Raw genomic sequence first — 13,208 nt, 5'->3', positions numbered from 1 at the left:
GCAACTAATTTACATTTGTAATAATAATTTCACATATATAGCTGAAAATATAATTGATAACACTTACAGTTACCTAAAGCATACATCCAAAAGATATTTAAACGATCTCACTTAAGCGAGATGAGAAACAATTAATGCGCCAAAGTATTTTCTAATAATAGACCATTCTCTCTCCGCTCTTTAAGAGCTCTTAGAATTTAAAGAACTTGGAAATAGAATTACCGAGAAAATTTACTCAAATTAAGAAAATTGTTTCTTTTTTGCCGTTTTGGCAAATTCAAGGATAGATTTCTGGCTGCATTCTCTCGCTGCTTCTTTTCAAATCGTACGAATTCTTTTTTGTTCGTCAGTTCGCGTTTGGTGGTACATTCGATGTGATTTCACAAGGGTTTACGCCGGATCAAGATTATGACGGGATTTGAATAACGGGGGATTCTCTTGCGTCGCGGCGGATTGGCCCGCGGCATCGCGTGAACGAGTCTTACATCTCGCGTATCGCTAATTTCACGAGGTGTCATTTTTCATCGCGGTCCTTCGAACACGGCACGCCGGACACGTCTATCCGTCGCGAGGTATCAGGTGATGAATTGTCACGGGCCTGTCGTTCGCGAGACTCCTTAATCACCGGACTGCGTAACAGCTCCGTTGAAGTAACTCAAATGAGTTTGGCTCATCTGCCGTTGTGTGAAAGTAAAAATGCCGTGTGCGGTATTTGGGTTAGCGGAATGGCCCCCGCGGTACCAAATAATGGCGTGTCTTATTCCATTACGAGGAGCAGGCGAAACGAGATCTCCGAGCATCTTGTAATGGTAAATTACGATTAATTGGTCGCATTTTTTTTTTGCAATTATCACGAGAGCAATGACTGTTAATTATTGCTAACATATTCCAAGTCAATATATCTTGTTATATTAAAAACTGTAATATGTATTATTATTACTTCGTATGTTGCGAGATATTATATTAATTTTTATAAGATAAATATCATAAATATCAATTTTGCGATCAGTTGCTCTGCAGAAATAACTCCGTTACTTTTAAGTTATTTCTCTCGCAATTAAAAATCTTGAATGATTTTATATGTTTGCACATATATCATTCATTTGTTACAATGACATGAAAATTGTCATTTACAAGTAATTTGGAAAAAGAAGAATGGATCGTTAGAGTTTTTATTATCGATAAAACGACGTAATTGAGTTTCTAAAATTTTTAATTAAAAAGAGAATTTTGCATCAAGCTATAAATCCAAGAGAATTATTTTTTATAATAGGTGAAGATTCAATACATTAAATAAAGAACTAATACTATCATTCCTCTACAATTAGTTAGTACACCAAAATTGCATTTAAAAATGCAATATAAAATTTTAATTTTAATGACTGAGGATATTCAAGCTCATTTTTTGGGAAACTTTGTTTTTTGAATTATGTCGTTGTAACAAACGAGCAATGTCCGTCTATATGTTTATATGATGATCTTGAAATTCAGTGAGCAATCAATGTCGAGACATATTAAGATAGTTACGCATCTCGTCGTTCATTTGCGTTACAATCTGCGCCGCGCTGCCGAGACAATTACAAACGCGATGGATTAATTTAACGAGCGTACATATCCGCATCGTGAAATTCAGCAAAGAGAAGACTAACGAGGATGCAAAGACGGATTCTGGCGCGCAATTAATTTGAAAATTAGAGACTCGTGTACGCACGTTCAATTTCATTGCGAAATATGTTGCGCGGTAGAAGAAGAAGAAGAAAAAAAAGGTGAAGAACACCTATTGAGATTCTATTATGACGTCTAACATGACTCGTAGATCCTGACCTTCAGCCATTCGGCAAGATTGATAGGCTTTGTGCGTCTCAGATTTACTTGAAAATCTTATAATAACGATATATTATATAGTCTCTCGAAACATAAATGAGATGACAAGAATGTGTCGGTGCGAGGACCTCGGCATTAAATAACAAAGATAAATTAAATAAAAATAAAAATAAAAATATAATTAAATATAATTAAAATATAATTAAATAAAAATAAATCAAATAACAAAGATAAATTAAATAAATTTGTTACGGCAAAGCCTCCATTGTTTTAATTCTGTTATCTTTCCTTGTCTTTTTTTGGTAACTTTTCATGCTCGCGATTCTATCGAATAAGATTATTCGAGACTTTGATTGATCATCTCTTTCTGTTTCATGAAACATATAGTTTGGTTGACTGAATCAAATTCTGATCAGATATGAACGATTCAGAAATTCAAGTTGAAGTTATCATAATTTAAATTATCAAAATTTCTGGTTGACTTAAATAGATCTAGTAAATTTTAATCGAAGACTTTCTGAGTCGCTCATATTTCACTAGAATTTGATTCAACCAATCAAACTATATTTTTCATATTATCTAATATATACGGACAGAACAATTTTTGTTAGTAAATTTAAAACTTGACCAGACATAGATCTGAAAATAATATTGTTAAGTCTTTAAAATTATTACGACGTTCAAATTGTTTGCTAGAAGATCAAAAATTTTTACAGTGTTATCACCATATTTTAACATTTTATATAATAATTTCGATAATCCAACAAAATTATTTTCAAATCTGCAATTGGTCAAATTTGTAAAAATTTTAAAAATTTACCAGTAAAAGTGTCCTTTTCGCCTTTCTTGAAATAAGGAAATTGCTTTTCTGAATATCAAGATGCATATGTTTCATGTAATATATGCGAAGTCTCGATAATAATGATACTGCTCAATAATTTTTTACGAGAACACGTGTGTTCACACGTGTTCGAAGGCCGCACAGCAGCCCGCGGGCGGTGTTACTCAAAAGTCACCGAAAGTTATCTCGCTAAATAATATTAAGTTTACGATATCATCAACTCACGCGTTATAAGTCTTTCGAGATGAGTATGTGATGTACACAGGTAATTTAGATACTTCTTCCCGAATAATTTCTCTTAGACAATTATTGCGCGAATGCTCAATACGAGAAACGTTTTCCATCTCGTCGTTATTTTATCTCCTTCCTTATTCCTTTTCTTTAATTTTTCCATCTTCGTATATCTTACGTTGATTTTCTCATATTTGCATAGCGCAAAAAATATAGTAATTTATAAGACTATTCTTTGTTTTTTTTTTGTTTGTTTGTAAGATCCTAGTTGCGAATAAATTTGTATTTGTATTTCTTTGCAAAACAAGAGATGTATTGTTTTATATTACATTTATACGTAATGTCTGAATAAGAAGACTATGAGCGAGTGAGCACTGGGCTATCAACAAACGTTTATTACAATTTAAATAATTATTTTTTATACAATTAAAAGTCGCTTTAAATAAAATATAACAATTAAAAGTTTAGAGTATGCAAAATGTATATTTGACTTTTTATATTCTTCTTTTAATACAAAAAAATTGTAGTTAACAGATTTAAATAACAACTAGGACATTAAGATCTTAAGTTATTTTAATATTAATATGTAAAATAAAACTTTATAAAAACTTATAAAAAGTTATATTTATGAAATTTATTAACTAGTTTTATTATTTTTTATGCTTATGATTGTACAATAAATAATTTTTTAAATGATTATTTGATGCATATGTTACTAAAAAGAAATTAATTTGGACAATTTGATAGAAGACATTGATAAAGCATTATATAATATTTTAAAATATTGATCTTTAAAAATTGATCTTTAAAAAAAAATTGTTAGACACAAATATGAATATGAATATATTCTTTTGCATTACTGGATTATATAACATTTTAAGCAAAATAAAATATATGAATATAATACATACATACACATATACATACACAAATATACGTCATTTGCATTGGATAGGCCACTTCTCGCTTACCGACTAACTTATTTTGCGAGCCACTCGGCCATGAATTCAGCCATCGGAATAAACGGGTGGAATAATGCCATTCGGTTGCACAAGCAATCTGTAAACAATGACCAGGCAAGTTCGTGATGTTGCGAACGATTATAACGGTGGTTTGATAAACTTGAGGATTATTCTTTCACTTGTGCCATCCATAGGCTAATACGTATTTGTTTCGTGCGAGAAAATTAATGGCACTTACGTGCATATTCACGACGAGTGAAAGAGAAGCGAACAGAATTCGCGAAACATTCGCTAGAAAGTATTTTCGAAATTCTCGACTTAGTACGGATACATGCGAAACAGTAGTATTTATTAAGTATGTAATATCTCGGAAAGAATATCGTTAAGATAGAAGAATATAAATACATCGAATAGTTAAATTCGATTACAATGATTTATATTTTGCGATCGAAATCTTACCACGTTGTTGTTAACATATCATGAATATATGGATTCCTCATTGGTCACGAGTTGTCCTTTAGCACAGGCGTATCAGTCTTTTTTATACTCCAATGACGCGTTTATCATCGTCGATTGCATCTTTTTGGAGGAAAAAATTTCCAATATGACTTCATCTGCTTTTAGCGGCAATTATGATGTCTACTTTCCTCCCGCATTTTTGTAGACTTTTTATACAATTTGAAAGATAAATTTTTATAGACCATTTTCAGAAATATCTGAACTACATTTTTTAGTTATGATTGAAATGCAACGGTTATAACAATCACATCAAAATTTCTTTGAAACATGTTGTTATAAATAAGTATGTTAAATATATATATATATATATATATATATATATATATATATATATATATATAAAAGTATATATTCTCTGTATGTTACTATTTAAAAAAAAAGTGCAAAATTCTATTCCGACATTATTTTAAAAGTAAGCTCTAAATAATTCGTTTTAAATATTTTTTTTCAATAATTTATTTTGGATATTAAGTCTTAGCTAAAACATTAAATTTTTAAAATAAATAGAATAAATAAAATATAATAAATAAAAAAAGTTTGATATTAGTTTTAGTAATTTTTATTAATTCGTTGAAATATTCTTTTTCAAAATAATTAAAATTTGAAAATAGACAACTTATACGATAATCAAAATAAATTCTGTATTAGATTAGCGTTGATAGGTCACAGATAAAAATGTAAAAATGTCAATTTAAAAATTAGTAGAGATACATTTCTGGCTGGAAAATGAGGTAGTATTCATTAACAGAAATGATAAAAAACTTTTGAATATTACAAATTCTTCTAAAAATAATTACCTTTAACAAGTAACAATAAATTATTTTATAGATACATATAAAAGTTTAAAAAAAAAATATGTTTGTAAATAAGTGTATATAAAAATATATTCATTTTTAAAGAGTATCTATAAAGAGTTATTCAGTATATGCAAATGGTTTTAAAAAAAATCTGACATGATAAAACCTGTCAAATGAGATTGTTGCTTGGTTTTTGTAGGACAATATCTTTATCAAACATTTTTTTTTATCGACAGTTCATTCTCTTATCTTCTGCAATTAATATATTTTGTGATGTTTTTAGAAATCCGCATTGATATCACATTTTTTATTTTTATTACGTTTGATACATTCTTATTGGCTGAAGCTTATAATTGGCTTAGCGACACAGTCGACACGATTCTCGACTGCAATTTTAGAAGTGCTAAATTGTACGATATTTTTTATCATGGTGACAGGATTATTTAGGACAGGATTATTTCCTGTCGGATAAGCGTGTGAGTTTATCTCTTTGCTATATTGAGATGTCGACCTTTTGTGATTTTAGGCATATGTATGACCTCAGGTTTGAAGTCCTGCCGAGAAGATCAGGCCTTCTATACGTGTGCGCACGTATGCGTTTGACTCATCTGCAAAATTCGGATATATGCTACGAGTCATTCGAGTGGGGGAACGAATAAGTAAATTCGGGGGATGGAGGGGGCCTAAATAAGGTATTACCAGAAGGTCCACGAATGTCCAGATGGAGGATATATAAAGCGGAAGACGTGCATGTTAAGTCAGTGTACGAGAAGCTTCCGAGTGACAGCTAGGAAAAATAAAATATATCTTTTTTTCGACATGAATCCATTGGTGAGTTCGAGTTTTTGTACAAATACAAGACAGGTAACACAGTGAATAAAATATAAAATATTCATAGATGTGGTACTGAATTTACGATATTTTTCTAATTCAAGTGCTTTTGTAAATCGATCAAATCAGTTCGTCTCGGTCACACGATTGTAGTGAAAATTCTTTTTAACTTTAAAATATAACCAAGAATCTTTCTTACGTATCTTTGTTATTCACAAACTATACAATTTAAAAATTTTAAATAATTAATAAGAAAAAGATTAGAGTGTATAATTGATATAGTTGATATAATAAATAACTCATATAATTTGTTTGTTTCTTATTGTTCTTATGTTTACTAAATATATTAACTGTTTTTTTAATAATATAGGAATATTTAAATCTTTAATTAAGATCTTCAAATTTTATATAGACTGTTCAATAAATTTTACAATATAATTATTAATAGCATTTAGATACAAAAATATAAAATATTTTATTAAATCATAAATATAGAATTGATTTCAATTTTTTTTATATCGGCAAAAAAATGTAATTTTATTTACTAATCCATTTTTACTTATTCATCCATTCTTCGATAGAATTTTTTAGAAAAAAGTCTTTCTTATTGTAATACAAAGATAAAGCCAAGATTTTCAAGACACGACATAAAGGATTATTCTTTACCTTTCCAGATAATCGCTTTATGCGCCCTCGTGGCAACGACAGTAGCCGCCCCCCTTGACGACACCACTCCAATCCCCATCCTCAAGCAAGCCTTGGACGGGCCCAACCCCGACGGCTCTTATAACTACAGCTACGAGACCGGTAATGGCATTCAGGCTCAGGAAGAGGGTCATCTCAACAATGTCGGTACCGACAGCGAAGCCCTGGAGGCACGAGGCAGCTTCAGCTTCACTGACGCCAACGGCCAGACCTATCAAATCTTATACGTGGCGAACGAGAACGGATTCCAGCCGGAGGGTGCTCATTTGCCCACCGCGCCGCCGGTACCAGCTCATATCCTAAAGGCCCTTCAGTACATCGCCGAACATCCCGAGGAGAACGAAAAGCATTAAAGGACACCGGAGAAGATCCCGTGATGGAAGAAGGATAGAACTGGCGAGTCAAAGATGCGAATCTTCAGGATGTAAGACGGATGTAGGACAAGGTGGATCTGATCGTTATATCGAGAATTGATGGGTCCTCGATTCCTGTATAAGGCGGCCCTTTGTGTCGTCATTTTTGTATTTATGCGCGCCTCTACATGAATTTTTTTAATATTCTTTTGTACAATATCTGTATACAAATAGAATCTGAATAATATATTATAAATAAACTTCATCGATGTGCAAGTCTTGTTGGATTGGAGTTTATGGTTGGTGAGATGAATACACGGAGGGTAGTGTCTGTATTATACATTAATGATATTTTTAACAAGGGAAGCGTTAACAAGGCATTGAGATGCTCTTGAAGTTGGGAAAAGTTCGAAGTGCGGTATGAAAACTTCTTCGTGCAAGAGCGTTATTTTTTTCAAGAACTTCTTTATGACTCATTGTTTTGTGGAGATAAATATTATGCAACAATGATATCTTGATGATAAATAGTGATACTAATTAGCATCTTGATTTCGAATATTAATCGCATTCTTTGACATTTCAAAATTCGAATTTTTTTTATTAACAAATAAATTCAATTCTATAGATAAGATACCAAGTTAATTTGCAAGGAATATGCCATATTATTATTTAAATATATAAATATATATATAAAGAATAAGATTTACATAACTGGATTATGATAATGCGCGTATAAAAAATAAATAAATGCAGTCTATTTATTGTAGTGATTAGCTTAAGAATAACATTGTATCTGTATAATTTGGTAAATTTGCCCAAATTTATTTAACAAAACTTATATATAGAAGAAGCAAATAGAAAAAACGTATTTATCAAATAATAATCTAAATGTATATCTACTTATTTATGTCAATGTGTACATACATGTATGTAATGTGTTGTGTTTGAATCTCAGATGTAGATTATTTATCTTAATTTTAGATGATAATGATAAAAAAGTGACAAAGGACAAATGTGCCTATATATATAAAAAAAAGGATTTGTCTTTTTACATTTCAACATGTTTCTGCATTTGATTATGAGATCATAGCGTAAACTACAAGAAAGCTACTAGAAAAATAGAATAAGTCGTTGTTATTTGTAGAATCACCCTTTCAGTGCGGAAATGTTATAAAAGAGATGCAACTTTTGCCAAGATTTATCTATCTTAAGATTGCACTTTCGAGATCTTTTATAAAAATATAAATTTTTTATTGAAAACATCGTTTTATATAAAGTGGCAGGAAAAATAGGCAGTGATGTTGAACAGATTTAAGATTACTTTGCCAAACGCACGCGTTCAGTTTCGCTTATTCGAGGATATTCTGTATTGGCGATTGTCGCGGGGAACCGCGTTTTGTGTGGGGTTGTCCTTCTCGATCGGTTCGGGGGTGCTCGGTTGATTGGCGATCCACTCAAGAGCACGCTGGATCGCCGGAGGGATCGGCGGTGGCGTGGGAATGTGGGTGCCGGACACTTGGGTGCCAAACTCATCGGCGGTCCAGCTCATAGCGATGGGGGTGCCATCCGGAGCGTTATATTGCACCGAACCCTGAATGAGCTGCGTCTCGTCAGAGGTGCCTGCATATTTGCGGCTGCCACTTTCCCGTTGGAGTATGCCACCCTCGGTCTCATAAGAAAAGGAGTAGTGACCGCGGGTGTCGCCAAGATCACGCGAGTAGCTTACGATCTTCTCTGGCTCTTGGAAATATTGACCGTGAACGAGCCCGAAAAGAGCCGCTAATAACTGAAAAAAAGAAAAATCAATGAAATTAATATCTTTTTCTTTTATATTCGATATTAAAAAGATAATTTGTATTTTTGCAAGTTTTAAAGTGGATAGCAATATCAGATACTTTTATTTTGTTAAATCTTATAATATTAAAAATTATAAGTTTTACATAATGTAATATAATATAATATTTAAATATTAAATTATAATATTTAAAAGCTGGATTTATACAATCTGCGAAATAAAAAATTAATCTGTAAATTACGCGTTTTTTTCCTAATGGTCTCTGGTACGATGATTTGATCGATAAATTTTTTGCCTTGATATAATTTTCATAAGTTTTTAAAAATTTTATTTTATCAATTTGTATCCGTTCTATTAAATGTTTGAAAACTGGGACTGACGCATTTCAATTTAAGCAGCTTATCCGCGAAAATGATAATCCGAGGATTTGATTAATGATTCTTCGGACGTTATTACCAAGTTAATTACATCATCGTCATAAACGAATAACAGACACGATGCTGTTTTCAGACGATACCGGACGTCCTTCTCTACGGACTTGCTCATCGTTTCGAGTAATAAATACACAGAGGCCCGCGTGGTGAACATTTACAATCACACTAAATTCGCTTTCATAGACTTCTCGGAGGCGTAAAAGCCGCATAAAATGACCGAGGAAAATGATTGAGTTATCTCGCGAATATCTTAATGGGTGGATTCGTATGTGGTAATCGATGTTTCTCTTCAAGTAGGGGAAAATATTAGCGCAGTCGAGACACGTTGTCTCTAGCAGATGCTAGCGGAGTCGATGATGGTCGCACCGTCGAAGCGTGGAGAACCGGCGTCTACACACCAGGTGCTTTAATCCTCATTATGTTTGTCCCATAAAGCCGCCGCAGACACCTTTCCTCGCGAAAGGTCAGGACAAGATGAATGTATGAATGTGTTGGTAGGTAGGTCACGATTGCGATCGGTAAGGGGGATATCTCGCGCTAATGACGCCGTATTACGTTACTCACGATCGTACGTGACTTTTTCCCATAGTCTTTGATTAGCATCCGGTGACCGAAACCGATTCGATTTTGTGCCGGCTTAGTCGGAGCATTACCATCACCATTCTCTATGCAGCGCGGATTAATCGCGTTTAATATAAATGAACGCATTTCTTCGACGAATCTCATAATATTAATATTATTCATTGGAGATTAATAACCGTAATTTAAGTTTAATTGAAAATCAGCAATAAAAATGATTATAGATACAAAAATAAGATATTGTTTTCAACCTCTCAAAAAATTATTTAAATATTCCATAATTTATTTATTTATTCATATTTGTTTTTAATTATATTTTGTGTTTTCAACAATCTAATACGATTTTCATCCGCTCTTTTAATACGTGATGTGTGAATGACTTACATGGAAAATTGACAGGTTTCATAATAAATATTGTTATGCATATACACACACATACACACACACACACACACACACACACACACACACACACACACACACACACACACACACGCACGCACGCACGCACGCACGCACGCACGTACAATAATGCTAGAAGATATCAAACAGATGCCTCGAACTGACTTGTACTTTCTACGAGAAAGTAGACAATTAGAAAATATGTACGTATATGCAAATTAACTATTCAGCTCGTTCATCATGGTCGATGTTGGTCATCATCGGTGCAAAACACGCGCGACAATATCGCCATTATGCGAGCTTTACAAATTTAATAAGTTATGTAATTTAAATAGATTACGTAACGTTGTAATGGCTGTTTTGCGCCAACGTAACTTTCGTACGATGATGAATAACCCTACTATACGCATACATAACGTTAAACCGCACGTTTATGAATATATATATATATATATATATATATAGACGACCAGCTCCGACTCCGCGATTTAGAGAAATCAATGATCGGACGTGTTTATTGTTATGGAAATAAATGCATGGAGTGTGACTAATGTGAAAATATATGCAAAAATTGAATGTGTTCTCTATTTTTGACTGTTGCAAGGAGAAATTATTGCCAGTATTTTTATCGACGTTTTTCAACGAAGGGATTTATCGTAGCTGTACGGTAAAATAACAAAAAAGTAGACCGACATGAATGAACGGCTTTTAAACAATAAAATACAATATTGTTTAATAATATCGATATGAGATGCGTAAATTAATGATGGCAAAATGATACGAGGTAATCTATTCTACTCACATTGTCAAAGTTTAATATAACGCTTTAACATTATAAGTAAAGAATCCAATATAAAATATTGCAAATATTTTATACCCGTATGTGTTATTTATGTGTATTTTCCCGTGACCTAGATACGTGAAGCTCGTAAAGTTACAAAAATGCGGTGGCACATCATATTTTATCTGCGTTATACATAAAAGCTTTCCTCTCTCAAAATAATTCCAGTAAAATTATACAACTTATTTTTAAGAATATATTACATGAAAGTACATTATCCTTATGCACTAGTCAGATAAAAACATTATTACATTTAAAATACATTCAGCTTTTTAACACCTTAAAAAATCAAGAAAGAAAGGAATCTGCAATAACTTTGTTCAATCTGATTTTATTTTAATTCTCTTCAATTACCGATATAAACAAATTGTATCATATCATATCTGGCATAGATGAAAAAGAAACGTTATTAATTCTTTTATTTATTTCTCGCTCTTTTAGATTATTCATGCCACATTCCTTGCAAATTGAATGAATTATATTATAATTTAGTAATCTAGAATTAAAACATTTTTTAATTTTCAATTTTACTTAAAATTTTTATTATCTTGATAAAAAATTGACTTCTTTTGATATTATTTAAATTTCGCTATTTAAAATGTTATTGCAAATAGTTATTGCAAAAATGTAACTTTTAAACTTTAAAGTAAGAAATTATTTATTTAAATCTCTCAGTCTATATAAAATAAATATTTTTTTACAATCCTCTAGAAAATTTATAAACTTTAAAATTAAGATTAAAAATAGTATTAAAATTTTGGATTAATTGATTCATCGGAGATGCAAGAAGATTAAACATCACCAGTGAGTCTCATGTAGAATTCGAGAAAGCCTTCGAAGAGGAGCAAACTTACCAAGATACGCATGCTGCCGGCTCGACGATGGTCGCGCGTTTGTGCAATTGCGGTTCGCGGCGCCCTGGAGGAAAACGAGGCGTTTTGTGTCGAGTGGATGCAGTGGGTTTAAAGCGGAATAGACAACGTTAGGCGTAAAAAGGTAGGCGGCCAATCGAGCACCACGAGCAGCAGCCACATGTAGAGTTCTCCTCTCGCGATGATTGCCGGCGTGAAGTTCGCGAGCAACTCTTGGACCGTTGGGGGCAGAGCCGACCTTTATACCGGCGCAGTCCATGGATGCGGAGACGCCACACATACAGCTTTTACATAACCCGGGAAAGTTTATTTCGGTGCGGTCGTCTGCGTTGCTCCCTCTAAGAGCTCTAGAATCGAGAGCAGGTCTCCACGCCGAGCCTAAGCGGCCCGACACCCCTGCTTAGGTGCACAGTTGCCACAGGAGGCACGACGTGCCGTTCTCCACCTGCGCCCGCCGGAAATCTCCTGGAGGGGACCATCCGCGGGCACCGGCGTATCGCGCGTTCGACCACCGGAGATTTTCCTTCTCGGTCGCAATAATGACTGTCCGGCGACAATCCGCGCGGCTTGCAGTTTTCGCCCTTACGTAATGACACACGAGGCGCTCACCTTGTGCAACTTTCGGTCGCCGCAGCGGTTCGGCGCGATGCGATGTCGCGACCGAGATTGTCGTCGCTTGGATGCGTCGAGAAAGAAAAGGATAGAAGGAAAATAAGCGAACAAGTCAAAAAAAAGAGGGAGAGAGGGAGAGAGAAAATGATCGATTTTTCTTCTCAGAAGAAAAGATTTGACTCGAGTCTTCGATTGTCTAATGTTGCGCTTCTTTTGAGATATCGGAGATTTAATCTAATTCACCTGTGAGTTGAAGATTAAATGATGCAAACACGCATTTCGCAACTGGCGAGAAGATTAATTAATGTCCGTCTGACCACTGACGTGCGCGCTGAAACGTGACCACGACTTGTATGGATCAAGGAATGATTTAGCGAACAACGATTTCATTACTGTTTTACGATCTTGTTAGATCCGAGATAGCCGTATAACATCCGATCCTAGCAGATAGAGATACTTACGGGATATAAGTTGCTCGTATCGATCGGTTTTTGCTCCGCAGATTCCACTGGTAAGACTCTCTACGGAGCAATTGGAAATCATGTCACGTTTATACGAAAAAGAGACTGAAAAACTCGGCAAGAGTTAGAGTCTTTTTTTATTCCACATG

The 13,208-nt window shown here is 33.6% G+C and overlaps 2 protein-coding genes across 2 annotated transcripts; one reads left to right on the top strand and one right to left on the bottom strand.

The window, feature by feature from the left end:
- The first annotated feature begins 5,860 nt into the window (after positions 1-5,860).
- CPR18 (cuticular protein 18) lies at positions 5,861-7,339 on the top strand. Its single transcript, XM_011633168.3, has 2 exons — positions 5,861-6,005; positions 6,680-7,339. The coding sequence occupies exons 1-2, from the start codon at positions 5,925-5,927 to the stop codon at positions 7,061-7,063; spliced, it is 465 nt and encodes a 154-aa protein (XP_011631470.2). The 5' UTR covers positions 5,861-5,924; the 3' UTR covers positions 7,064-7,339.
- A 366-nt stretch (positions 7,340-7,705) lies between these two features.
- CPR17 (cuticular protein 17) lies at positions 7,706-12,453 on the bottom strand. The gene is made up of 2 exons (XM_011633167.3): positions 11,969-12,453; positions 7,706-8,849 (listed from the first exon to the last, which is right to left on the bottom strand). The coding sequence occupies exons 1-2, from the start codon at positions 11,978-11,980 to the stop codon at positions 8,403-8,405; spliced, it is 459 nt and encodes a 152-aa protein (XP_011631469.1). The 5' UTR covers positions 11,981-12,453; the 3' UTR covers positions 7,706-8,402.
- Between the last annotated feature and the right edge of the window lie 755 nt (positions 12,454-13,208).

This window comes from Pogonomyrmex barbatus, unplaced genomic scaffold (assembly GCF_055798465.1).
Source record: "Pogonomyrmex barbatus isolate J1 unplaced genomic scaffold, ASM5579846v1 scaffold16, whole genome shotgun sequence".
NCBI classification, from domain to species: domain Eukaryota; kingdom Metazoa; phylum Arthropoda; class Insecta; order Hymenoptera; family Formicidae; genus Pogonomyrmex; species Pogonomyrmex barbatus.
This window is presented reverse-complemented; position numbering and strand designations above follow the sequence as displayed.